Consider the following 26533-nt stretch of genomic DNA (forward strand, 5'->3'; position numbering starts at 1 on the left):
ACAATGCACTGTTAAAGTTCCTATCATTTGTCTTTACTCATTACGCTAGAAAAACCTTCCTTCTGAGGGATTTTATGTAAAGGTTAAAATTTTGAAAATACATCACTATGTGACATAGTTTAAGGCTTTCCACTGAGTATTCATGACTCAGAATAGTCCAGAAAACGAACCAGCAAACATGCAATATGGATAAGAAATTCAATCTGTATCGAATTGATAATGCCCATGAGATTTTATCATTTCTATTTAACCAGAATAGTATACATTCAAACAGTAGAATGTTGACTAATTAGTAACTGACATAATGATTTTCCAAAGAAAAACAACAACAACAAAAAAATAGAGAATGTACTAAAACCTAGAAAAGACTCAGCTTTCATCTACAAATGACAACAAATTACTGAAAATATTATTAGCAAAGAGTTAATTGATACCTACCTCTAAATCTATGGTCAGGCCATAGAGGCAGATCTGTGTTTCAAAGGTTATAGAATGAAGCTCTTCAGTCACCATGTGACAGCCCTAAGGAAGAAAGAAGTAAGTTGTTATCTTACAAATGTTATCTATTTGTTATCTTACAAATGTTATCTATTAGTAGGCCTGCTTCTATACAAATTAATACAATCTTGAATGCCTTAAACATTCCCTATTATGGAATATTCCCTTTTATTATTTGAAGAAGTTATTTAGAGTATTATACAGAGTGAGAAATCTTCATTTCCACAAACAGAATGATTTTAAGTCTCCATAACAATTTAACTTCTGACTCAAAATTCCAGCATATTTTTGTCAGTTTAAGTGCAGACAAATAATTATTTATTTTTAATTTTTAAAAATTAGTCCTTTCAACTTACAAACTATTAATACAAGTGAGGCATATGTGTGTAGATATAACAGAAACAAGTGAGTATCATAATTAATTTATTTAAAAAGAAAGCAAGATTTCCTTCTGGTTAAACATGGCAGGTGGAAAACATGTATTTTCCTCTGCTCCCTCCAGAAACTGCAATAAGTTTTGTTAACTTTTTAGTAAAGTAAAACTATAATCTAGATGCTCAATGAGAGGTGGGGGAGTATGGAGTGAGGGTGGCAATGAGGGGCAGTGTCTCTCAGAACAAGGGGTTGGAAGCATTGAGGCCCTGAGGCCAGAGAGTGAAGAGGGCTGAACAGGGGAGTAATTTTGAACCCATGTAATGAGGTCCCCACCCCTCCCTGTCCCTGGAGTGGGACAGAAGGTTTACTCTCTAGAGTGGATGAATCAGAGGAACTAGAGAGGCTATCTGCATTTCAGATCCAAGGCCAAACTGAGGGAAGGGATAAGATACAATGCAGAAAAGAGGAAGATCCTGTAAAAGTCTATGAAGAAGTCTGTGCCCCTTTCTTTGACATCTCCAGGAAAGACATCTGGGAAGTGGACAAGATCAAGGAGACAACTTACAGACATTGCCTTTGGGGGCCCCCAATAAGACATTCAGGTCCTAACAATCACCCTTAAGTCTACAATTCCCAACATGCACATAGAGCTTCCAGACTTTTAGTGCCTTTCTCCTAAATAGCAAACATTTGACAATCACCAAACATGACAAAACCTGTTACATGAATATTGATACAAAAATCAACAAGAAAGAACTCAGGAAAAAGAGATACTGCAAAAAAGCAAATGAAGAGTTTACAAAAAATGTATCAGGGTCAGTTTTATACATTAGCTTAACAAATAAATGGCATAAGAATGGGGCAAATCAACCAATCATAATGGGTGGACATCAGTTGGATACTGATTTGCACAAACCAACTGTAAAAAGATCTTTTTGAGAAAATGGAGAAATTTGAATAATGGAGTTTTATTAAGGAAAGATTTTAAGAAATTGCTATTTTTTTGTTTTTTTGTGTTAAGTGTACTGTGGTTAAGGTTTTTAAAAACCTCTTTCCAGAAGTTTTGCCTACCAAAATATCAATGAGTAAGATGTTATCCTATCTGGAATTTAAGTACTCCAGAAAAAAAAGTGTGTGTATAGGGGGAAAACAGATGAAATAAGACAGGCAAATGTTAATCATTGTTGAAGTTGAGTGATGTATAAATGGAAGGTTCATTGTATTTCTCTCTCTCCTTTTGTGTGTGTGTGTGTATTCACTAAAAAGCTCTTCAAGATGTTTAAAGCTCTTTATTAATATCCTTAAAGATGTAACAAATATATTACATCAGTGAAACAAGACTAAGATTCTATCAAAAGGAACATTCAGAAAATAATAATTAATAATTAAAAATATAATAAGAGAAATAGACAAGTCAGCAGAAGGACTGGAAACAAGGTGAAAGAAATGTCCCAGAAAGTAAAACAAAAAAATGAAGAAATTAAAAAAAATAGGATAGAAAAGATAGTAAAGAGTTAATACACAAACTCCAATAACAAGCTAACAGAAATTCCAGAAAACTAATAGAGAAAATGGAATAGAAAAAAGATCAAAAGCATAACTCAATGATAACACTCACACACTGCTGATGGGCGTTGGTAACATCACTTTACAGAATAATTTCTCAATATCTAGTAAAGTAGAAAATGCACTTCCTAGGATGATGGTGAAAGGAATTAAAAAAACCCCAAAAATAAAAAAAAATAATTGTGCACAGAATCATAGGGCAATCAGCCCAAATTAGAGCGAGTGATGGAGGATTCCCAGAGGGATGTTGCCAAGAAAAAAGAAAAAAACAAAAACTCAGATTGAGTTGTTTGGCCATATTGCAAAAAGTTTTCAAGTTTTGAAGAAGGGTTTTGGGCTATATTAGTGACAGGTACATAAAATAAAGTGATGAAATAAAAAAAATTGAGGCAACTAATAAATCCAGGGAAAATTGAAAGTAATACAAGAAGGAAATACAATTATACTATGATATATGGTCAGCTGTTAATAATTTTTATATACTCATAGTAATGTAAACATTGAATATATTGACTAAGCCAAAATATATTATATAATGATACTGTGAAGGTGGGGGGAAATTTACATGTATGGAGATCTGGTATAAAAGAGCCATAGTTTAACCTTTTATAGAAAGAATTCAGGAGTTAGATATGTAATTTAAAAAAAAATCAAGAAATGGTAGGGGCGTCTGGGTAGTTCAGTCAGTTAAGAGTCCAACTCTTGATTTTCCTCAGGTCATGATCTCACTGTCGTGAGATTAAGCCCTGCGTTGGGTTCGGTGCCAGGCATGGAGCTTGCTTGAGATTCTCTCTCTCTCTTTCTCTTTCTCTCAAAAAATGCTAGTATGATGTTAGTATAATACTTCAACTCAAAAAATGATCACCTCTGAAAAGTGGGTTTAGAGTGGGAAAGAGTGGGACAGAGATTGCTGTTTTCCTTGATGAAACCTTACAGCACCTTGCTATGTGCCCAAGACCAGCAGCACTGTCATATAAAAGCTTGTTAGAAAAACAGGATCTCTGGCCTTATCCTAAGCCTACTGAATCAGATTCTGCATTTTAACAAGAACCTCGGGTGGAATTTGTGAGGCAATGAGTCTCAATGTGCTGTATCCACATTATGTTTAGTCTCAAAAGAGTTGTGGAAAATTTGGAGATGGTATAAAAGACTTCAACAATTAAAAAAAAAAAAGCCTGTGGGAACCTGTAAACAGAAGTGGAATTATTGAGACTAGAAAGTTAGGGTAGGATTGGAGGCAGCAGAATCAGCTTTAGGAGAAATGACCTAATATTGAATATGTATTAATAACAAGTTGGAATCTTCTTGTATTAAGTTTCAAATAATAAAAATAGTTCTAAAATGATGATATGAAGGACAATTACATGAAGACTTTATTGACAATGAGGAATGTCAAACTTAGGATTTGTTCCTGAAAAGGAAGCAGAAAGTTAAAGACTCCTCTCTCCCTTGGGTTAGACCCGTGTGATATCTTACATTGTCTTCAGGTAGCTGGATTCATGGGATTGCTTCTTACTGGGTTAGTAGAAATTATGTTAATGGAAATTTTGCTTACAAATCCCTTAGACCATCCCTAAAATTACTCCCAGGACATCCATAGCATGAAATAGCTAGTTTCCCCCCAAACCTCTCCTGTCTTGAAATAAATAAATTGCTGTTTCTTCGGTTGAGCATGAGATGAAGGAGTCAGGTTGTGTTTAGGCACCAAGTTGAACAAAACCCACATTTTTTAAACAACAGAGAATCTCAATCCCCTATATAGGGGATTTACACTATGCAAACCCTGGGACAAACGAAGAATCCACAATTTCATGTTCACTAACGGGTGCCTTTCACATTCTCACTAAGTTCAATGGCAGACAGGATGATATAAGCCTGCGTAGAACATTTAAGAGGCTTGAGGCAAGCACAGATGGAGACCCACATACCATATGTCTAAACATTTAACCATTATAAATCAAATTAACAAACTGATATATGATACAGCTTCCTGCCTTGACATCTAAGCTTTCATATTACCTAACTGGCCAGGTTTCAACTCCTCAAAGTTCCACTGGAACATGGTGGCCTGGAGAGAGGTGGGCCAATCTGGACCATTGCCCATTCCCCCCACCTCCACTTCCACCTCTGTGAGAAACCTCACTGACTAGTGTGACCCATTGGCCTCTGCTTGTGTCTAGAAATATTTGCATTGGTGGTGCCATCTGTGCTTGGGACTGTGGGAAAGCACCCTGCCTTGATCCCACAGACATCTTTCTCAGTGTGGGGGGGGGGGCACAGCTGGCAGACAGCTAAAGGGAGCCTTTTTGAGTATGAGGTCCTATCCATCCCCTATACTAATAGCCTCTATAGTCTAATTTATACAATTAAATGTAAATATGATATAATTATTCATGATTATAGATGATTTCCTCAGATCTCTGTGTTATGGCACCTGTGTATTCACACTCCAAAGTGTGAGAAACCAGGACTCCACAGACAGAGCAATGACGCTTAGAGTTGTCCATTAACATTGGGAAAAGGCTTCGTGCTTTGGTTATTACTTTACTGAACTGGAATGTAGATGGTGAGAGGTTTCTTCAGTGATTCAAACTAATATCTAATGATTACTTAAAACCTCTGATGCAGTTGTGAGGCATACTGAGAATGAAATCCAGCAAGGAAGCTGACACACAATACACATGACTGGAGAAAAGTGCTCTGACAAAAGGAAGCGTCATTAACTTTCAAAGCTTGCATGGCCATCAGTCAAAGTCTTTATTACTTTATCAGTGTAGTCCAAGCCAGGGACGCTATTCAATTTCACATTCTCAGGGTCTATTCTTTATAGACTGGGGAAAACATTGTGGAGAACGTGCACCATTAATGGCTGTGTTAAAAAGCCATCCTAATCAGCTGAGATGATTATGGATTTAAAACATCCATATATATGATATTTATATTATATGGCACTGAAAATATAAGTGGATTGACTTTATTATACTTGTAAAGAAAAGCACACACTGGATAATCTGCTAAGAAACTGGAAAAGTGGCAGAACAGCTTGACCAGGCTCCATCTGGAAAAAAAAACACACAACCTCAGGAAAGGTAGGTATAGATGTCACCATATTCTTCTTTTCTCTGCTCAGTGCCAAATAATACACCTAATATACATAATAGACTATGTTAACAAATAGCTATGGCTTTTGACTTGACAGGAAACCTCCGTTAAGAAAATATGACTGGGATAAAGCTAATTTTCACCTAAATTCCTTGCTTATCTCTTAACAAGCCATAGTCTATGATAATGTTTCATGGGGAAGACTACGTGGAATAGAAAACAATCATCCATTCACCTAGAGTGTATTTGTTGACTACCTATCATGTGCTAGACACTGGCTTAGATGCTGGGAAACAATGATAAAAGGGGAAATGATGGTACAATCACAGGAGATACAGACCCCAATCACAGAATCATAGGAAATAGATGGAAAATGAACTAATTCTCAGTCTCACACAGTAAAATAAGGGGACTGTGTGGAGGGTGCCACATAAAAAGTTAACGTTTTTAGTGTTATCCTTGCACTGACGTCTCTTCTAAAAAGTGTTGCAACTTCTTAAATTGTTCAGAAGGAAATCAACTTCCTGTGACAATGCATGGGCTAGTTGGCGTGTGAGTAGTGGATCTGTGTCTGAGAACCCTGAACCTTGAAAGAACATCTGTTTGGCTATTCTGTTCAATGAAACTCAAGTCACCCAGGCTTTGCTAATAGCTTCTTTGTGCTTCATGACTTTCCACCACATAAACAAAATTACCCAACACCTCAGTCTAAGACTAAAACTGTCATTTATCAGTTAAAGCCTACTAACAAAGAGCAAACTCAAGAGACTGCAATTCCAGCTTTCCTGTTTGAACAGTTTCCACATTTCAACAATCACTCTCTAGTCAGCATTTTGCCAGATAAGGACCTCTGGGAAAGTCTCCTTCCTGGGAATGTTTATCGTATAGGGATGAACTGATCCTTCCAAGTTTGGCCACTTGGTAGGTGATGAAATTGTTTCTTCACAGTGGTTCTTCCAAGGAAAAGAACAAAGGTGGGAGAAAGAAGGAGTAATTGTTAACCTTAATTCTGTGACAGCGTGTCTACAGATTTCCCAAGGGATGTTGTGAAATTCCAAAGCAAATTATTGAAATTAAATTCATTTTTTTTCAAAAAAGTAAAGCTCCTACGCCATGTTGCACTCTTGCAGATTATAGAACCTTAGTCAAAAAAGCTTCAGAAATTGTCTAACTCCAATGGTTTTCAAATGTTTTTTTAACCTTGAAACACATTCTTGAAAAGAAATTTTCCATCTGGGTTCCAGACTGTAAAATATATAAAACAGAGCTATCTTGACTAAAACAGGGGTGGGGGACCCAGAGCTCCACCATTCACCCCCCCACCCCCCCAAAATCCGGAGGTGACTTCTAAGGTACCTCTTTGGTCCTTTTGGGACGGTATGGGTCTAATGCAACTTCTTCCCTTCACCCAATCCTATAGCCAGGATCCCTGTACAACCAGACCGATCACCTCTTTTTGGATAATGTGAGTCAAAGAGGCATGGGGGTGCTAGGGAGGTCTGGAGTGGTGCCCCTGGGGAAACTATTATTCATGACATCTTAGTCTGTTCTCAATCATTTAGTAATCATTCAGTCCAAGTTCTGACAACCACAAAAGCAGAACTGAGGGGCCCCATGTATGCCCCGTGTGTGTGTGTGTGTGTGCGTGTGTGTGTGTCTGTGTATGCACGCGTGCCTATCAGACAGGGGGTGGGGACATGTGGGGTGGTAGTAGGAACCCGAGATATGTGATCCTATAAGAAGGGCACACATACATGGTGCTTTGAGGTTTCAGGGACCTGGGGCCAGAGAGGGATGTGCTCAGGGGCCCTAGAAAAGGAACATCTGCAGTCGAGCACTTTGGCAGTGGGCAGAGAAGGATAAGGATCAGCAGTTTGTCCTGTCAGGTACCATCTTTATAGTCATTTCTCTACTTGTGTAAATACCCGTTCTTTACAAAGGGGCAGCCTGGAGGGCTGATCAGGAAGAGCCATAGCAGACATCTATCGCACAGCACAGCACATCACAGTTGATTCTCACACATACCATGTCATTTGGTCCTCTTAACAACCCTCTAAGTGCAGATCAACATGATGCCCATTTTACAGATTAGGAATTGGGAGTTAGTGAGGGTAAGTGGCTTGAGCCAGGTCAGTTGCCTATAGGGGGCAGACCCCAACATGGTGCTATTTCCATCCCCCCACTGATGCACGTTAAACATAAGGGAGAGGTCAAAAACAACATTTTCTGAGAAAGAATTCTTTTAAATTTCTTCTAAACTTTATAAGGATTCTGGCTGAGGTAGCTACGTGATTTCTGCGTGGGTGGGTACAGTGAGAACAGTAACAGCAGCGGCTGGAGTAGAGAAAGGATGAGATGCTCCTCACACACCTGCAAAGACCTCCCTTCTTGGAATCCCAGCAAACGGAGGGAACATGATGAGGCAAGGGGCAGGAGGAGGACAAAGATCAGTGCCAAGCGATAATGCTTCTCCCAGGGCAGATCTTCCGATCCCAGAGGCAGCATCGCCTAGTGGCCAAGAGCATGGATATGGGAGCCATGCTTTGAATCTTGGCCTGACCGTTCTGTGCCTCAGTTTCCCTAACTAAAATAAGTACACTAATAGCATCTGCTTCATAGCACTGTTGCAAGAATTACATAAATCAATGTCAGTGAAGCTCTTAGTGCCCAGTATATAGTAAATGCCACAGGAGGATTTGTTAAATAAGTTCTTATCGGGCTGTGAACTCCTGCTGCAGATGCTCACAGATAAGGAACAACTACTATTTGAAATTTGAAAATGAGGTATCATATCCTACCTTCCTGTTTTCCTGACATTTTGATTACTACAATCTTTGGCCCTATGACTTTATGAACTCCATTTTATCACTAGATCTTCCCCAGGCTCTTTCCTGACTTCCTTTGATCACTCCTACTGCCTGGCCAACCCCTTGGGTTTTTTTTTGTTTTCTTTTTGGCCCAACTTTCTGAGCCCACTTTGTATATTTTGTGACTTCTCAGTTATTCCTGTAGTACATAAAACAACTTTCAGGTCTATGGTTTATTTTAAATGTACCTAGGAGTCATATTACAATTCCATCAACAGGGGGAGCTCAAGGAATAGCTTAAATCAAATTTTCTTGCTCTAGCAAACTTAGGGGGAAAAAGGAAGAATACAATCATTCTGACACAACAGTACGATTTTGTTATTAATCCAAAAATAAGAGGAAATACATTCGACGTAATATAAGTAGACAGTGTTAATGAGACATTGCTTGGTTATCATACGGTAGTAGATGATATACTTAGATTTCTTCTCTAAGGAAACCGGGGTAAAGATTTTGATTTTACATTTATAAAGATGACAACGTATTGGAGAGTTGACTATTTAGATTTATTTCCATTTGATCTGTTTTACTTAAGAAAAGTTAAGAAGCATTGTGTTTCGTCTATTCACACTTAGCAAGTACTATTCAAGGATGTTATGCTGCTTGAAGTGTCTGCAGCTTGGTCCAGAATTCCAGTGAGATGTGTGAAATAGATTTTTATTTATAATGTGCTAATGTGGTCAGAACAATAACTCTACTTTCCAGTTTACCAGACTATCCTTAAACTCAAAAGCTCTGCTCCTGTGATATCTGGGTGGTAGAGACCCGTTTGCAGCTCTGGCTTAAGACAAGGCTTACCCTGGGAGGAAGGCTTAGTTCATCTTTGGTGTGGCTGTAATATTTGGCAAATGCTCTCTAAGCCATTAAGGGAATGAAGAATTTTTGGAAGAGAAAACGTAGTGTATTAAACCTGTTGTGGTCAATCATTGTGGTTTTGCGGGGAGAGCTAGATTGATTGCAGTTGAAAGCTGGATTTTATAAAGTGCTTTTTCCTTTCAAATAATTCAAAGAGGTTTCTCATGGAAGCTGTGACTGACTGTAAAGCCAGGAGATTGAATCCATATCAACCACACCAGAGATAAGCCTCACTATTTTACAACTGCATTGTGTAGATGATCTTGCATATGCAGCATCTCTGAACAGAGAGCGTTGGGCATTATACCCTGATCTGTAAGAGGAAAAAATTTTCTCTATCAGATCATTTGCCAAAGGTCACATTTTCAGTCACTGTCAGAATACTTTCAAACCCAGGCTTTCTAATTCCAAATATGTTTTAGTTTTAGTGTATTTAGTCCTAGCAACTAGTCCAACAAAACAGATGATCCCCAAGGCCACTTCCAACCCAGGATTTGCCCACTCTGTCATTTACTGACTAAAATGTAAACACTGGAATGGCATCAGTTTGTTCTGTTAATCAATTTCATCCAGTGGAGCACAAGCCTGAAGTAAAAAGGCAAGGTAACTGATACCATAAAGTAACAGGGCTGTTTTTCATGTCTGATTTTCATATAATATGTCATGAAGTTTGAGACTTAACTCTTATCTGTGGAAAATGAGTGATTTTAAGATGTTTTATAATAAGGGAGAACTGACTAAAGACATTACAGCACACTTGTGAAATGCAATTCAGTGCAGGCACTTTAAGTGATGTTCTCTAGGAGTATTTAAGGTTATGGAAAGCTGTTCACCTTACATTGTTATGTGGGAAAAAAGCAGGTTATGAAACAATGTGTACATATATTGTAAAGTAAGATATACATAGGTAAAGGTCTAGAATGATGTGAACCAAAATGTTAAGTTTTTCTTTTAAAAGGGTATTATTATATGCAATTTCTATTTTCTCCTCTTTAAGACAAAATTTCTTAGACTGTTTGCACTTATCCAGCTTTACGTTTTTAACCAGAGAAACATGAATTTGACTTTACATAAAATTATAAAGGGCAGTTTAAAAGCTTTGTAAAAATAAGATATTATAGAGTTATTTCCTAAAAATAATTATCTTGTAGAAATCATTTTGTACCTCATTTCCTTTGCTTCCAGCACTGGACTTCATTTCCTTTGGTTGCTTTGCAAAAAAGGAATAACAGCATTATCAATTAAATATCGAGTCGGTCATACCTATTGGAGTGATTTTCTGGGCCACAATTCTGCTTTCTAGAACAGTAACCCAGATGTCTTCTAATTACGGAAACCTGACACAGGTGCCCAGATTCAACAGAAAGAAGCTGACGGTTTCATCTCATGGGATGTCACTTTAGAAACTTTCACTAAGGGACGTGAGGAAGTTGGCATACTGTTAAGACTATGATTTTCAGCCCACGTTTTAGAAAGAGGAAATCATGCTGGGATGTTTTAAAATCTACTCAGCACTCCTTTGTACCTGGAAAGCATCACCTGAGCTAAGCTGCAATGGTTCTCAATCCCTGTGAAACCAACACAGAGGATTGGGGAAACAAACAATGGGAGGTACTATGCCACAGGACACAGCAAGCTACTACATGGCGTTAGAGACTCAGGGACACAGAAATGTTCATGATATAGATGACTTCATTTTTTAAAAGGCAGACAACAGTTTACACAGTGCCTACAGTCTGATCTCACTTAAAAAGTACATATACAGAAGTTAGAAAAGAATGAAAACGAAAGTAAAGATGTAATAGTGCTATAAGGTAATGAGATTACAGATGATTTTTAATTTTTTCATTTTTGCCTCTCTGGTTTTCTACATTTAGTTTTATATTAAAAAGCAACTAGAAGTTATTATGTGGGGCACCTGGGTGGCTCGGTTGGGTGAATGTCCGACTTCGGCTTAGGTCATGATCTCACAGTTAGTGAATTCGAGTTCCGCATTGGGCTCGCTGCTGTGGACGCCGAACCCTTTTCGGATCCTCTGTTCCCCTCACTCTGCCCCTCCCCAGCCTCAAAAATAAAGTTTTTTTTTTTTAAGTTATTATGCAAAAGGTAATGTATATAAAACCGCTTTGTAACTAGAAGAGCACCTTAAAAAGTAAGATTTTATTTTATGTGTTATCCCTCCTGGAGTAAAGACCTAACCACTTTTTGGTATGTTCCTTGTCCTTTCCACATGACCTTTATTGAGAGATAGACATCTCTAAGTTAAGGTCTCTTACAGATTTATTTATTAGCAAACATTGTCCATTATTGAAAATTTCTTAAGAATAGGAAATGAACCTATGTGAAAAGAGTATTAGTTATAAGGATGTATAATACATAACTCCTCCTTACATTTTGTTTATTTATCAGTCTCACACTGGAGGGATTCAGTGAAAAAGAAATGTACCCTTCAATACTACAGACCAAACAATAACAAAATTAAAAAGAAAAGCCAGCATACATTTGTATATGCAGATATCTATTAACCTAAATTTTATCTTTTAGAAATTAGACCCTTTGAAGCCCACTTAGTGGTGCCCCAACATTCGGGTGAGGTCCTTTCTAAGTGCTAATCATGAGTATCATGCATCTGGCAAGAAAAGCAGTAGAGTCTTTGGGAATCTAAGAACTATACAAAGAATTAGAAAGAAAGCAGGAAGAGAACTCTAGGTTAAGAGGAAGTGGTATGAACAAGAAGCAGCAGGTTAAGGCTGGGTCAGAAGCTTTCTAGACATGCCAAGGCAAACTCTGTGCAACCGCCAGACCCAGGAACATCCTACCTGCCCACAAGCTACTCTAAAAATGAAAGCACCTTCGGCCAGACATGTTGTTGCTGGATATCATTTCTTGGGGACATTTAAAAAATGAAACCAGGAATTCCTATCCATTACAAGACCGATTATGTCTGTTATTATTTCCAAAATATATTGACCAATTGCTGTATATACTTAGGTACTATTCTCACCATTTTTTGAGAACTTGGACTTCTGAGTTAAGTTACTGTGGTCTTTCTAACATTTTTAATTCTTCAATAATGGCATGTTTTATTTCTCAATGTGGCCCTTAATCTCACATAAGAAATGCCAGAAACCAAAATATATTTAATTATAAGGCCTATTCTTAAGGATGTGTCTGATTTGGGAGGGGGAGTAGCTTGTGTAATTTTACTGTTGAACTCACCAAATGTCGAAATTCTACTGAGAGACTCCCGTTAGAAGATTCTTCAATGGACATGGCTTTGACATGAGTTCCACAAAGAACAAATCTTCGATTGCTAGACAGGAAATCTTAGCTATTTACATGGTCTCAGGTAAAATACATTTATGGGACCATCAAAAAATATATAAAATAAATTTCTTACCTTAGAGTTGAAACATTCCTGTAAAACCAAGAAGATTCCTTAAAATGAGCTATTTTATGGATCTAGTAAAAACTTTCTTTGATATTTTAGAGAGTAGTATAATATAGTCATAAATTTTCATTTCAAGACTTTATAGTAAAATTTTTTAAAGAAATCTTCATTGGAGTTCTATTAAATGTTTGAACTTCAAAGTCAAATATTTGAAGTACATTGATATGTAATGTTAGAGAAATATATTTAAAAGTTTGAAATAATTCTATAGAATGAGGAAAGTTCTTTTTACAAAGTCTCACATTTTCATGTTTCAAAATGAAATTAGAAACTTACTTGTCAATAGATGCTTTCACCTTTACCTGATAGTTCAATTCTGGCAATTTTATTAGTAGTCTGGAAAGACACATAAATAAGAATCAGAGCCAAAAATTAAAAGTGCTAAGAGCCTTTTTATATTTAAATATATAAATATATTTATGTCTTATACACATAAATTGAATTTAGGTTATCTTCAGTTATATGTTAGTGTGATTCGTGGTTGAATCACTATATTGTACATCTGAAACTAATATAACACTGTAGGTTAACTATACTGGAAATTAAAATAAAGTAAAAATAAATAAAAATAAAAATGTACAATTCCTCTTTAGTTTGTCATGTTACTAATATTGACACCAGCCATTTCCTATCGTATTGACAAACATTTGTGAAGTACTTCCATATTGCTTTAGTTGATGTATGTTGGATAATACATTGGCTAGGTCAGAAAAATAGCTATATATTTTGGCTAAAGCTCAAATTTGGGTTAAGTGTAAGAAAAAATAAGAAATATAAGAAATAAGAAATAAAAAATAAGAAAAATAAGAAAAAAATTCAAATGTATCAATATGGCTCCATTTTATTCTCATATCATAAAAATATTTAAGCTTGGTAAAACTAAAATGTTTTGATGATAACTGTTTTATGGCAAAAAGTCTGAGAAAGACCAGGCCTCTGGGATCTGAAAAATTCCAATTCAAATGTATTTGCAATCTTTAAGTACACTATGTAAGTCCCAGCAAAAATGTTCATAACTTAGAAAGATTTAATTCCAAACAAGTGATTAAAGATCAGAGTAAGAATTCCTTTAATTTCTTCTTCTGGTGTCAGATCCTTTATTCTTTTGCTTTTCCCAATCGTTTGAGTCATAACCTCTAATATACCCTCTCTGTGGGTTCAGTCGATTTCAGAGATATTAATCCAATCACTCACTCACTCATCCCAATCATGCACTCATCCCAAAACTCATTCATTCACTCAGCATGTATTGAGCTCCTCATGTATGGCCAAGACAGCCCTAGAAGTGTGGACGTAGCTACACATAAAGGGAAGAGGTCCAGCTAAATATAATAGATGGAATATGGAAAATGGAAATAAGCAACTGATTGGCATTAGAGAAATATAATCATAGATGATAGACAGCTCAAACAAAAGTGTGGATAGAATGTGACAAAGGCTCCTTAAAAATCCTGCATGAAGCACAGGTTTGGTGTTAGGGTTTGGAATATGATAAGCGTGTAGTTGTTAGTAGTGAAGGGTGAGGAGGTCATATGAAATAGGGCAGCAAGTTTTCCCTCTCTGCCTTCCTATCATACTTCAGGAAGGATCTGATCCACTGTGAGATGCAGATGACTAAAGGGAATCCCATGTCACTGCTCCTTTTGAAATAGGAGGCTAGAATTCTTTGGGAGGGAGGGGTTTTAGGGAAAAAGTTTGAATATTAGTAAAGGATCATCTATCAAGACAGTGAAGAACAGGGTACAGAGAAGGATAGGGAACCAACAGTCAGGTGGAAGAGGAAAGCAGGAACGCTGCTTTCAAATCAGGGACTAATGGTCTAGGCTCCTGGCAATCAGTTCAAACATGTAAGGTGATGCCCATTCAGGGAGCTTCTTGGCTGAACATTGGCTGAACTCTTGGCTGAGAACATTCCCTAATCATCTCCCTTTTTGTCCCAGAGAACATCTTAGACTTACCATTTCATCTCTGGGGGTATCTCAAGGAAAAGTAGGATGTCCACCACCCCTCTATCCTATTTCCCTTTAGTGTTACTGTCTTCTGGGTTATAGAAATATAGGGATGAGGAATGAATGAACAACTTTTGAAAATCATGAAATTTTGAAAGGGAACCTGGCCTCTGCCTTTTGTTCTTGGTTCTTAAGTCTTACTACAAAATTCACACAAAGGAAATGATTAAGAATTTCAAGTCAGGTATTTAAAATGTAAACTGAAGAAAAATGCCTTCCCTTTAAAAATGGAGTTCTGAGGTGATGGATGTTAACTAAACTTATTGTAGTAATCATTTTTCAACTTATGTAAGACAAGTTGTTACACTGTACATCTTAAACTTCTATAGTGTATGTCAGTTACATCTCAATAGATTTGAAATGAATAAAATAAAATAAAATAAAATAAAATAAAATAAAATAAAATAAAAATAAAGTTCCAATAGTGATGTGTGATCAGGGACCCTATTGTGGGGCCCTAAATCACTATCTACCATGGCATCATTACCTCTCGTATGGTAGTCAGAGGTGACTTAGTGATTAGGAATTTAAAGCTTGGGGGTCTTGGAGATTGATGCATGATGAAAATCTTTGAAAGTTTGAGTTCAAATTCATTATTTTAAATGTCACTAGGGAAAATGATACGTCTTGGTTTCTCATGCTAATGGAAAGGATCAAATGCACAGACAAAGCAGCAATAACACAAAAGTCATATGTCTTTAAATCAGGTACATGGTAAGGATGTATTGAAAATTACAGCATTATGAGTTTTTGTGGAAAATCCTATAAGCTAGCTGCTGAGCAATCACAGGGGAAGAACATACCATCATATTTCATGGGTAAGATATTCAAAGCCTTTCATATTCTGTCCCCAATCTACTCAAGTCTACCTCGCCCTATTTCACATGCTTACAAAACAGACCCAGAAAGTCATTATTTCTGTCGTCTCGCTCTCCTACAATCCCACTCTCCTTCCTGTCTCTGCTCTTCCTGCAAGGTCCTTCCTCATAGGGACCACAAGGCTTTGCTAGCCTCTACCAAGTCAGCCTTTTCAGCCATTAATCCCATGATGCCCGACGTTGGAATTCCATACTGTCATGATAATACCCTTCAGGCTTTCATCTTTATTGTCATATTCTTTACAAGCATGACCCTCATATTAACATTTCTGAGGGTATCTACCAAAGCTCAGTGCTGGGCATGCAGGAAGTGCATAATAAAGAAGAGTTGAATGAAAGGCACTATGAGAGAAATGAGTTGTAATTAACGCAGTGGCTGAGGCTCCACAAACAAATGAAATGATAGAGCACATTCTGCCTACCTTAGCTTTACAGTGAACTGAATGAGAGTTTTAAGTACCATCGGTCTCTGAGGGTGGGTTGGCATGCATGGCTGTCGTTCAACCACAAATGAGCTAGATTAAAAGGAAATAAAGCACGTCTTGAAAACATTGAAAATATTGACAGGCTGAAAACCACAGAGAAACAGGATGCTGTCCTCTTAAAAGATCCAAATTTTCTACACTTAGAAGACATTCAAATGTCCATTAAGTTCAAATCTTTCCAAAGACTTCTCATAAACAGTTACCAGGAGATGGAAAAAAATGCCTAAAGATTGTCCCTAAATAACAATGGTAAATAATTCTTAATTGTTATACTTGAGTCAAGAATAAAAGTCTATTTTTATCATACTAAACATAAAGGAAAAGTTAATTTCATGCCATCTTTGAACTGGATATTAGAATTTCTGGATATTAGAATTTCTGGATATTAGAATTTTTTTTAGATGAGCTAATACACATAAACATGGTCTCCACCCTTCATTTCTTGGATATATACTTAAGAAGAAATCATTGAAATCTTGTTTTCTAAAATGTGAAAAATGAACTTCAGCTGGATGATGTGCTTGGCTCATGGAAAATTGAGCCAGTTCTTGGGAGAAGTGTTGAATAAATAGTGAAGAGCAGAAAGGCTTCTGGAACTCTCTGTAGCTTTATTCCCTTTACCCTGAGGCTCACTGTTTAACACTTGCCTACCCCCCCCCCCCCCCCCCCCCCGCATCACCTTAACACTAAAACCCCAGCCAGGGTGTCCTTACAACCCCACAAGACTGAGGCTTCCATGAGGCATTTAAATGGATAATACTTTACTTACTTCTTAAAAAGGTTGTAGATCAAGAAGGTGACTCTTTCTAGTAGATGGGCTCTTTGCATGGGGATGGGATCCCCTTCATATGTCATTTTAGTCGACTGCTCCTCTAATTTCTCCAATTGCCTTCTGAGTTGGAACAGACTTTCTGCCAACAGTGTAAAGCTATTGAACAACAAATGGAAATCAGCAGATAGTTTTCCCATTTAACAAGCTACCGTTTTAACTATTAAACACATTAACAAATAATAAATTATTAAATAATTATTCAATTAATACAATCATTTACTTAATTCCATTACAAGTTAGTGACAGTTCTGTATGTTTATTTCCCAAATTAGTTTTTCCTCTAAGATGTATGATGCATGGGAAACATTTTCAACGTTTTCTCATTTTTACCTATAGTTATAGACATCATTTACAAAATTTCGTCAACATCTGGAACCAAATCCCTTTTAATTTTTTTGTTTACAAGTCTGTTAAACATATATATGTTAAGGATATGGTACTCACTAACGGGTAGAGAAAGAGCAAATTTAAAACTTTAAAAATACATGATATGAAGAGTGTTATGCATAAGAATACTAAAGAAAAAAGACAGTATGAAATGAACTGCCTTCCCCACTCCAGTATGTATTTTTCAAATCCTAAGTATTAGCCAAAAATTATCAGTGTATCTGTCTGGAGAAGGTACATGCTTAGAGTTTTACTCACTATGTGGCGATCTCACCTCAGAAATGGAGGTGGGCTCTTGGGCCTGAAGTTTAAGAAAGAGAGAGGCTGAAATGGACACTGAAGGGACTGTCCACTCCCAAGGAGGCAGGATATCTGGACAGACTTGCTAAGTTTTTCTGACCCTGACAGCAGCTCTTTCTACTTAGAAGTTTATTCCCTGCATAGTGCTATGAAAAGATCTGTCAACCCCCCACAGAATTTGGTGTAAGCACGCTTATCTGCTAAATTCTTGATGGCTTCCTTTATTGTTTATCTTGTTTTCAAAACAAGGGATTACAGTGAGGTTAGGGAATTAAAGCATCTCCCCAAGGAAAATCAGTATGTTTTAAAAAGAGCCCAATTCCTTACTCTTCTTGACAAGCGGGACTGGCGGGGTGCAAGTGGCCCCAGTTATGCCATATCTCCCTTGTATTGCTCTGTACCCTTTGAAAGCAATTTTAGATTTCAACTGAACATTTTCCTTCTTTTTCATTATTTTTTCTAAGTGCTCATTCGATCAGATAATTTTATTTGGCACTGATGAAGAAGAAAGCCCTATCCACATTTTTTTTTTCCAATACAAAGGATATCTGTATATGATAGCCTATGTGTATACGGTAGGGGATGCCCTGTTGTATTAGCCATTTGAGATATTTCATTTAAATACAAAAATAAATCACTTTGTTGAACACACAAAACTAACGTTGAACACTGACTTCTTAAGATATACATTTAAAAACTAAGATATTTTTTTAAGCTTTTGAAGTTAGTGCTTCTTATGTCCTTATAGAAAGCTATATTTATTGCAGGTTTCAAAAATTCACTTGAGTCTTTTAAGATTAATATATTAGATGAGAAAAAGTAAGCATTTCTGATGCATTCTATAGACTTCTATAGATACTTTGTTTTTGCCCCAAAGGAATAAAATTAAAAACACATAGGGGCGCCTGGGTGGCTCAGTCAGTTAAGCATCCAACTTTGGCTCAGGTCATGATCTTGAGGTCTGTCAGTTCAAGCCCCGCGTCGGGCTCTGTGCTGACAGCTCCGAGCCTGGAGCCTGCTTCAGATTCTGTGTCTCCCTCTCTCTCTGCCTCTCCCCTGCTTGCATTCTGTCTATCTGTCTCTCTCCCAAAAATAAATAAACATTAAAAAAAAACACATATACATCTCTGGCTGAGCTACACTGAAGCTTTGTACTTCCTGTGGTTTTCACTAGAAACTAAAGTCAATTCGTTTTACCAGTTTTGAAGCTGGTCGAGCCCATTGTGGAGCGGTCCTCCAATGCAGGCGATCTGCTGGCGCCTCTTCCAGTCCTGCAGCTCTTCCATCAGCATGCTGTTCATTAACAAGTCCGTTTCATTGACTATTTGTGTCATTTTACTGAGGGCTTCCTAAAAACAAAGGTGACTACTGAAAAGATTTTCAAGAGACACAACCAAAGTCACTTATAATTCAACCTGTAAAACAATTTGTCTGACCTGGAAGATATAGGCTTGGTTACAATTCTCACTACATACTTTATGAAATACTACCTTATAGTTATCGTAGCACTGCCTTTTCAAACTATTAAATTATCACAAATAACATCACAAAGAAAGAAGCATGACCACAGTTAGCAATCTCATAATGTAATATCATTTAGTGTAAATATATTGAGTTTGTACCTCCTGTGACAATATTGAATCTTCTAGTCATACAGCCATTTCTCCATTATTTAAAAAGACACAGATTAAATTTATATTCTTATAAATATGTTTATTCATTTATTTTTAAATGCAATGACTAAAATTGTAGTCTTTCTGTATTAGTTTTTATTAGGACTTTATCTGAATTTAGGAAGAAGTATAGCTTTCAAAGGCCTAAGGATTAGAAGTTGTGAATTCCTATCCTGGTTCTGTGACAAGCTATGTGAATTTGGATAAACCACTTAATTTGCTGGAACTTTATATTTTGATCTATACAATCAGGTGAATGGACAGAATTATTTCCGGTTCCTTCTGTCCTTAAAATCTTATTTCTGAAGTAGAATAAGATAGCATGCATAAAACATATAGTATAGATTCATTATGCATAAAAGCATTAAGCTTATCTTGGATTAAATACTTGCATGCTTAAAATCTGATATCTAACTGTTAAAGTTTATAATTTAGGGTGAAAATAAATTTTACATTTATCTGTGCTCACACAAATTCCTGCACAAAAAACGAAGTCAAACTTTTAGAAATAAACTCTTGACTTATCAGTAACAGCTCAGATTTCAATGCATTTATTTTCAAGGAGAGGGAGAAAGTTGAAATAGAAATGTTTCCCTTTTTTAAAAAATATTTCATTTTGTCAGAAAGGAGTTCTTCCTCTCCGTGAAAGGAGGTTAGATTGAATACGCTCAGTTGTCAACGAACTATCCTGAAATCTAAGAAATTACTTAGCATGAGGTCATTTTTCAGAGTAGAAACTGGAACATTGATTTTTCTATTAAAATTTTAGTAGTCATCAAATAATATTTTAATTATACATGTGTAGGAGAACCCACATCAGCATATTAAGTACAGAAACTAAGACAGTCATGTCTGAAATAGTGGCAAATAAAAATTGGGTAAAACATTCACCTTGAAATTAATGGTAGCTACAGTAAATGTACAGCATAAGCAAGATAAATAAACTCGCAAGAGGTCCAACTTTGTGAACTTAGCAAGAGAAGCATGGCAAACAGCATGGCACTCTTTCTAGAAACATTGCCATTTATTCATTCAGCTTAAATAGAACTGAAGGAATCCAAGAGCTTGATTCTTTTCAGTAGGATCAAATACAGGAAAAGGAGAAAAACGGGAAAAAGGCCAAATTAAAGTTCTTCACTAACCTTTCTCTTGAAGTCGAGACTGTTAAGCATTTCTTGCAGAGTCAAAACTTCCTGATTCATTAGGGCAGTGTTCTTGTCCCCCTGATCTGTGAAGGAAAAGAGATGAGATGTGGAGTCCACTCCAAGGCAAAGGTCTCTGTCCTTAAAGCTACATCTGCTGCAATTCCCATCCTTAAGTCTTAAGATACAGAAGCCTAATGCGACTGTTAGAGATGAGCATGAAAGTCAGTCCCTATCTGCTCATTTGCCAGGAAGGATCACCACCGAGTAAGCCAGTGAGCTCTCTATCATACAGACCTTGACTGAAGACCATTCTTCACACCATGTTCCTTTTTGGGGCAGAGAGAGAGGTAAAAAAGTTTTTGAAATGTATTCCTTTTTAAGATACCTCTACATTGATAGTAACCCTAGCTGGTTGGCGTAAGTAGGAAAGGGGCCTGTCTTTGTGCCCATTAATCATATTTGACTCCTCCTGATGCCTTTACCCATCTGCCTCACTCTACTTGATTCCCAGGAATTATGGAAAACTGCCTGAAGAGTTGCAGTTTTACCTACTTAGTCTCATGAACTAATAACGATGAAGTCCTTTGCTTTCCTTTTTGTCCTTTGCAGAACGAGCTTGCCTCACAGTAAAACTAGAAGCAGGAAAGAGTTACAAATTAAGAAAAATCTCTGACTGAAAAAAACCTGAGATGGTTTATCCTCTTAAATGGGAGATGTGCAATAAACGTTGTATTATTTAACTTGAACATTAAACTTTATTGGTATATAGCAAGTGGTTATTTATAGTAACTGCTCTTGTCGGTGAAAAGTGAAGGGTGGAAATGCCAATCTGACCTGTGTGATTGTGAAAAAGAGGCCCCAAAACAACGTGGGGCCCAATTTCTCTACAAAATAGCACTGACCTCCAGGAAATCATTCTTGGTTGTATTCACAAATTCGCTAACTCCTAGATCCCACACGTAGCAAAATCTTGCTTCTACAACATTTTATTAACTCAAAATTCATTAGCTAATACTTTTCAGTCTTCACCAGCAAGATATAACTTGTGTTCATGTGTCTTTCATTTCACTTAAAACAGTTCATTTCACGGGGCTCATGGGTGGCTCAGTTCAGCTAAGTGTCTGACTTTCCAGCTCAGGTCATGATCATGTGCTTCGTGAGTTTGAACCCTGCATTGGGCTCTGCGCTGACAGCTTGGAGACTGGAGCCTGCTTCGAATTTTGTGTCTCCCTCCCTCTCTGCCCTTCCCCTGCCCGCGCTTTCTCTCTCTCTCTCTTTCTCTCAAAAATAAATAAACATTAAAAAAAAAACATTTCATTTCACTTATAATCAACAAAATGAATACTTGTTGATTTAAGTGATAGAATGATCAATTTGATTCTTCGTGATGCTCGTGAAGCACTGATAATATCAATATAACTCTAATTGTAATATGCTAAGTTCAAAGCAATTCTATCGTTTAATGTATTTTGTTACATTCTACTTCTTTTTTAACAACTTTTTTTTAATTAAGTGGGCTTCATGCCCAACCTGGGGCTTGAACTCATGACTCTGACATCAACAGTCACATGCTCTACCTATTGAGCCACCCAGATGCCTCTACATTCTACTGCTTAAATTGGTGACTCACATATGAGATTTGGGATGAGACTGCATTCAATGGACTGGAATGCTTGATTAAATTTGTATTTCTAAACCTTTTTAGGATCATGGACCCCTTTGATGAAATGCATGTTTGTGCCATTTTTTCTGAAGGGAAAAATTACACCTATAAGCAACTATGACTATTTTAAACATGACCTCATAGGAGCCAACACATCCTGAAGATGCCAGGAGAACACATCACTTGTCACCTATGCCAAACAAGATTCCTATCCGAATATCTTTGCTTTTAAATCTTAGATGACAGTTAAGCATTTGGTCACAGTCATCCATACTTCCTTCCAGAAGTTTTAAGCTAACATCTCAGTAGTTAAAAATGTTTCAGTAGGGGCGCCTGGGTGGCGCAGTCGGTTAAGTGTCCGACTTCAGCCAGGTCACGATCTCGCGGTCCGTGAGTTCGAGCCCCGCATCAGGCTATGGGCTGATGGCTCAGAGCCTGGAGCCTGTTTCCGATTCTGTGTCTCCCTCTCTCTCTGCCCCTCCCCGTTCATGCTCTGTCTCTCTCTGTCCCAAAAATAAATAAACGTTGGAAAAAAAAATTAAAAAAAAATGCTTCAGTAAATAAAAGATTTCTATCCGATTTGTTATGAAAAATTATTTGAAAATAATTTCAGAATTACAAAAGAGTTGCGACAATAGTACAGTTTCCATCTGTTCTTTATCCAGCTCCCTCTAATATCTTACATAAGTGTAGTACAATTACCAAAGCCTGCAAATTGTTTGGTTGCTAACGATTAGCTAATCTAGACCTAATTGGAATTTCCTCAATTGTCCCACTAATGGCAGTACGCTTCGAATGATCAATCCGTTGTTACTTGTAAATTTTAGACCTTATAAATATTCTCATTCTTTCATTGCTTTTTTCCCTTTCCATTTTTTAAAAAACATCTAATTGTAAACAAACTCAGTGTTTAATCACAGAGATAATCAAATAATTGCAGTGTTCTTACGTTCTGACATTCATACAATTATTGAAATTATGTCTCTGAAGATTTTTTATGATACAGGGAAATAGTTAAGTTAAAACTTCAGTTTAAAATGCAATACACAAAACTGTGTATTATTATTATTTTTGCAAATAAATACATATGTATGTATTTGAACATATAGGGAAAAGGCTGGAAGGAAGTATACTAACATTTTGACAGTGTTTATCTATAGATGGTGGAATTTTGTATGATCTTTAATTTTTTAATGCTTTTGTCTACTTCCCAAATTTCCTACAGTGAATCACATTTCTACTTACAATTAAAAAAAAATTTTTTTTAAGGAGGCTCTACGCCCTAGGTGGAGTTTGAACTCATGACCCTGAGATCAAGAGCCTCATCTCTATTCACTCAGCCAGGCAGGCACCCTATATTTCTACTTACAACTTAAGAAATTATATTTAAAAAACTCATTTAGGGATGATATTAGTAATTTCCTGATCATGTTAGGAACTATTATTACTTTTCTTAGTTGTGATAATGATATTTTGATTCTGATTTCTCTTGAGCTGTATAATTTACTTTGAATTGGTTGGTATACACACACACACACACACACACACACACACTCACACACAGAAAAACAGAAAGAGGGAAAAGGAGGAAGCAAAATACTCTCCTGCACTCTCTCTTCAAAACAAAAACAAAAGCACTTCACTTAGGGAAGTAGATCAATTTATCAATTTTTTCAGTAAAGAATAAGTCCTAGTCATGTTGTCTTTATGTCCCTAGGTAGAACTACAGACAAAATAAAAACTTACCCATTGTCTGAATTGTTTTATACCTGTAGTCAAATTCATCTTGCAGGTCTTCTAAATATTTGGTGTCTTGTTCTGTCATCTTTTTACAAAAGAAAACATAGTCTGTTGTTACATGTAAGCACATCAGGGAAATATCATCATCAGTGTTTCAAAATACACTATTTGGGGCTTCAGTCATGTCCTAGATGAAGTGTGTACAATCTACATTTCTAAAGAGCTAATTCCCATGAAGTTTGAATAGCACTGGAAGAACCAGACAAAATGTTCTCTTCATTTTTTCTTCCTGATTGTTTGAAAATCTTTCAGCATCTTGCCTTTTATCTCTCAGTTCCCAATGATGCTACTAATTACTTTTTTTTTATTATTGGAGAATATGGATACCTTTTCCCTTTTAGTTCCCTACAACTCTGCGTTAATGTATCAGTTATCTTTTCACTGAAAGGCTCTATTCTAATCTGCTGTACTTTATGACAATTCAGCCTACAGTCCCTCTCTGTTTCTTAGAAAAATATCTATGCTTCCTCTATGTCTCCTGTTTGTTTATGTTTCAAGATTTCACTTTGCTTTTCTCCAAACGTGGTGATATCTTTCTGCTCAGACATAATAGGTATTAAGTGCCAAGATCTGGGCTAATGGCTTTCCTTACATCATCTCATTTGTCCTCACAACAAGCCTGTGGTGGTGGTTATCCTCACTTTTGCAGATGAAGATGCAGACATTACAGATGTGAAGGTTAGAGGCTTAGAATTTGGGGGGCGGGGAGCTCCAGTCTCCAGTAAGTTGAAGTTGAAAAGTTTCCCCCAAAGAAATCTTTTCTAATATGAACATAGTGTGTGAGAGATAGTTATCTTATTGACAAGTTACCCTATGATTTCTGTATGTACTAGCTTTGGGCACATACGAAAAAGAGGCACAGTTAGGGCCACCTTGCTAATTTTTCATGAAACACTCACCTGCACACTATTCCTAATGGCAGTCACTTTGTGCTCCACATTCCTCTGCCTTTCTGAAACTGAAGAACTTTGTAAGGATTTCTCCAAAGGTCCCTAGAAAAAAGATGTCTTGAACTTTCAGTGATGTGGATAAAACAAGTTTATAACAAATGTAGCATATGTAGCATACTTTGAACTGAGGCTTGGATCAGTATGATATGGAACATTCTACAGCTATTAAAAAGCATGCTTTAGAAAAATATTTAATGACATTTAAAAAGTAGCACTAAGTTGCTAAGAAAAAGAGCAAATTATAAAAACACCACGTGTTTGTGATCTCTAGTTCTTATATATGTATATGTATGTAGAAATATATGGATATATGCATAGACATGTGAACTTAAGTACATATGATTGGAAGAACACACACACACTAAAATGTTATCAGTATATAAGTGAAGTTACGGATGATTTTATGGCTTAAACTTTTTTTCCTAACATTCTACAACAGACCTATTGTTACTTTCGAAATTCTATAAAATGAATACATGTAATTTAAAAATGAGTATAGTGGCTACGTTAAGTTGGACTTAAATTCAGAATTAGGGATGTTGAATCTGCTGGGATGAGATTTACTTTTACACCGGAACAAAAGGGAGCTCACTAAAGAATATCTGAAACTGTTAGCCTAGTTAAACAGAAAGGTGCTAACCAACTCTTCCAAGCACCATTTCTTGGCCATTCAAATAATCTAACATTGAGTGTTCCTCAGATATAAAGAAACTGAGTGTGTTCCTTTGGTATCAAAGTATACAGATACCCAGAGATGAGAGTTAGAACATCAGCAACCCCTTTACCTTATAGCTGGGCCAGGAGCTACGGTTAGAAAGGCTGATGACCTGACCAAGCAAATCAGGTGGAACCTCAAGTAGAGCCAAGGCGGGTGGCTGGCAGTCAAGTGTTCTTTCAACTACACTACATTCTTCAGATTGGAAAATATTTATAAAGTTCCTTCTCTCTCATTTTGTCTTCAGTTATTTCTCTCTGTCTCTCACTCTCTCTCTATCTATAGATCCATCCAGATAGTTGTATATTGGTTTGAAGGTTTGAAATTTACAACAGTGCTTCTTTTATGGTAGCATGTGGTACCATGCTGTGGCATGCATCTGGCAGATTATTTGTAGTTTCTAATTTGACTGATATCTGACATTTGAAGAGAACAACATACACACACACACACACACACACACTCTACAATGACTAGAGGCAAGAGGGATATAGAAAAGGAGAGTTGAGGATATATAAGAATATCATATAATAGTAGTCATAGAATCTTAATTTTTACCCAATTATGAATCAAGCTATATTTACTGTAGCAGCACTATACTTTAGATTTTAAATTAAATAAGAATGATACTGCTCTTTTTTATCTAAGAAAGAAGAAATTGTTAAAATTTCATACTTCTCCCAAAACAACCATAACCTGACAATAATTAAATCTAAAAATTCTTAACAGTTCCAAACAAAGATACTTTTCTTGGGCTTTTAAAAATAAATATAGTGGTGTGATTTACTAAATTATGGAGGATGTCATTTGGACAACTGATTACTTACATATTCTTTCCTTTTTATAAGGATTAACTGAAAAAGTATTCCCAAGGGCTTCATTCTTTCCTCTATGAGTCTTGGTTGGGGGCTCTGAATTCATTCAGGATAGGGTGATAAAATAGAATCTAAAAAATGGCAGGTGCAAAGTACATTGAAACAAT

The 26533-nt window shown here is 36.6% G+C and overlaps 1 protein-coding gene across 8 annotated transcripts in view; it reads right to left on the reverse strand.

Annotated features, from left to right (window-relative positions):
* Positions 1-26533, reverse strand: part of STAT4 (signal transducer and activator of transcription 4) — a 114927-nt gene that overhangs the window by 11041 nt on the left and 77353 nt on the right. For all 8 annotated transcript variants that reach the window (XM_043577340.1, XM_043577341.1, XM_043577339.1 and 5 more), the window contains 11 exons: positions 24786-24878; positions 23833-23911; positions 20421-20506; positions 18803-18954; positions 16856-17014; positions 16024-16116; positions 12991-13050; positions 12664-12681; positions 12483-12576; positions 10429-10473; positions 439-522 (listed from right to left, as the gene is read on the reverse strand). In XM_043577340.1, the coding sequence (XP_043433275.1) occupies positions 439-522; positions 10429-10473; positions 12483-12576; positions 12664-12681; positions 12991-13050; positions 16024-16116; positions 16856-17014; positions 18803-18954; positions 20421-20506; positions 23833-23911; positions 24786-24878 (963 nt within the window). The remainder of the gene's footprint in view (positions 1-438; positions 523-10428; positions 10474-12482; positions 12577-12663; positions 12682-12990; positions 13051-16023; positions 16117-16855; positions 17015-18802; positions 18955-20420; positions 20507-23832; positions 23912-24785; positions 24879-26533) is intronic.

Source organism: Prionailurus bengalensis, chromosome C1 (genome assembly GCF_016509475.1).
Source record: "Prionailurus bengalensis isolate Pbe53 chromosome C1, Fcat_Pben_1.1_paternal_pri, whole genome shotgun sequence".
In the NCBI taxonomy this organism is placed as follows: domain Eukaryota; kingdom Metazoa; phylum Chordata; class Mammalia; order Carnivora; family Felidae; genus Prionailurus; species Prionailurus bengalensis.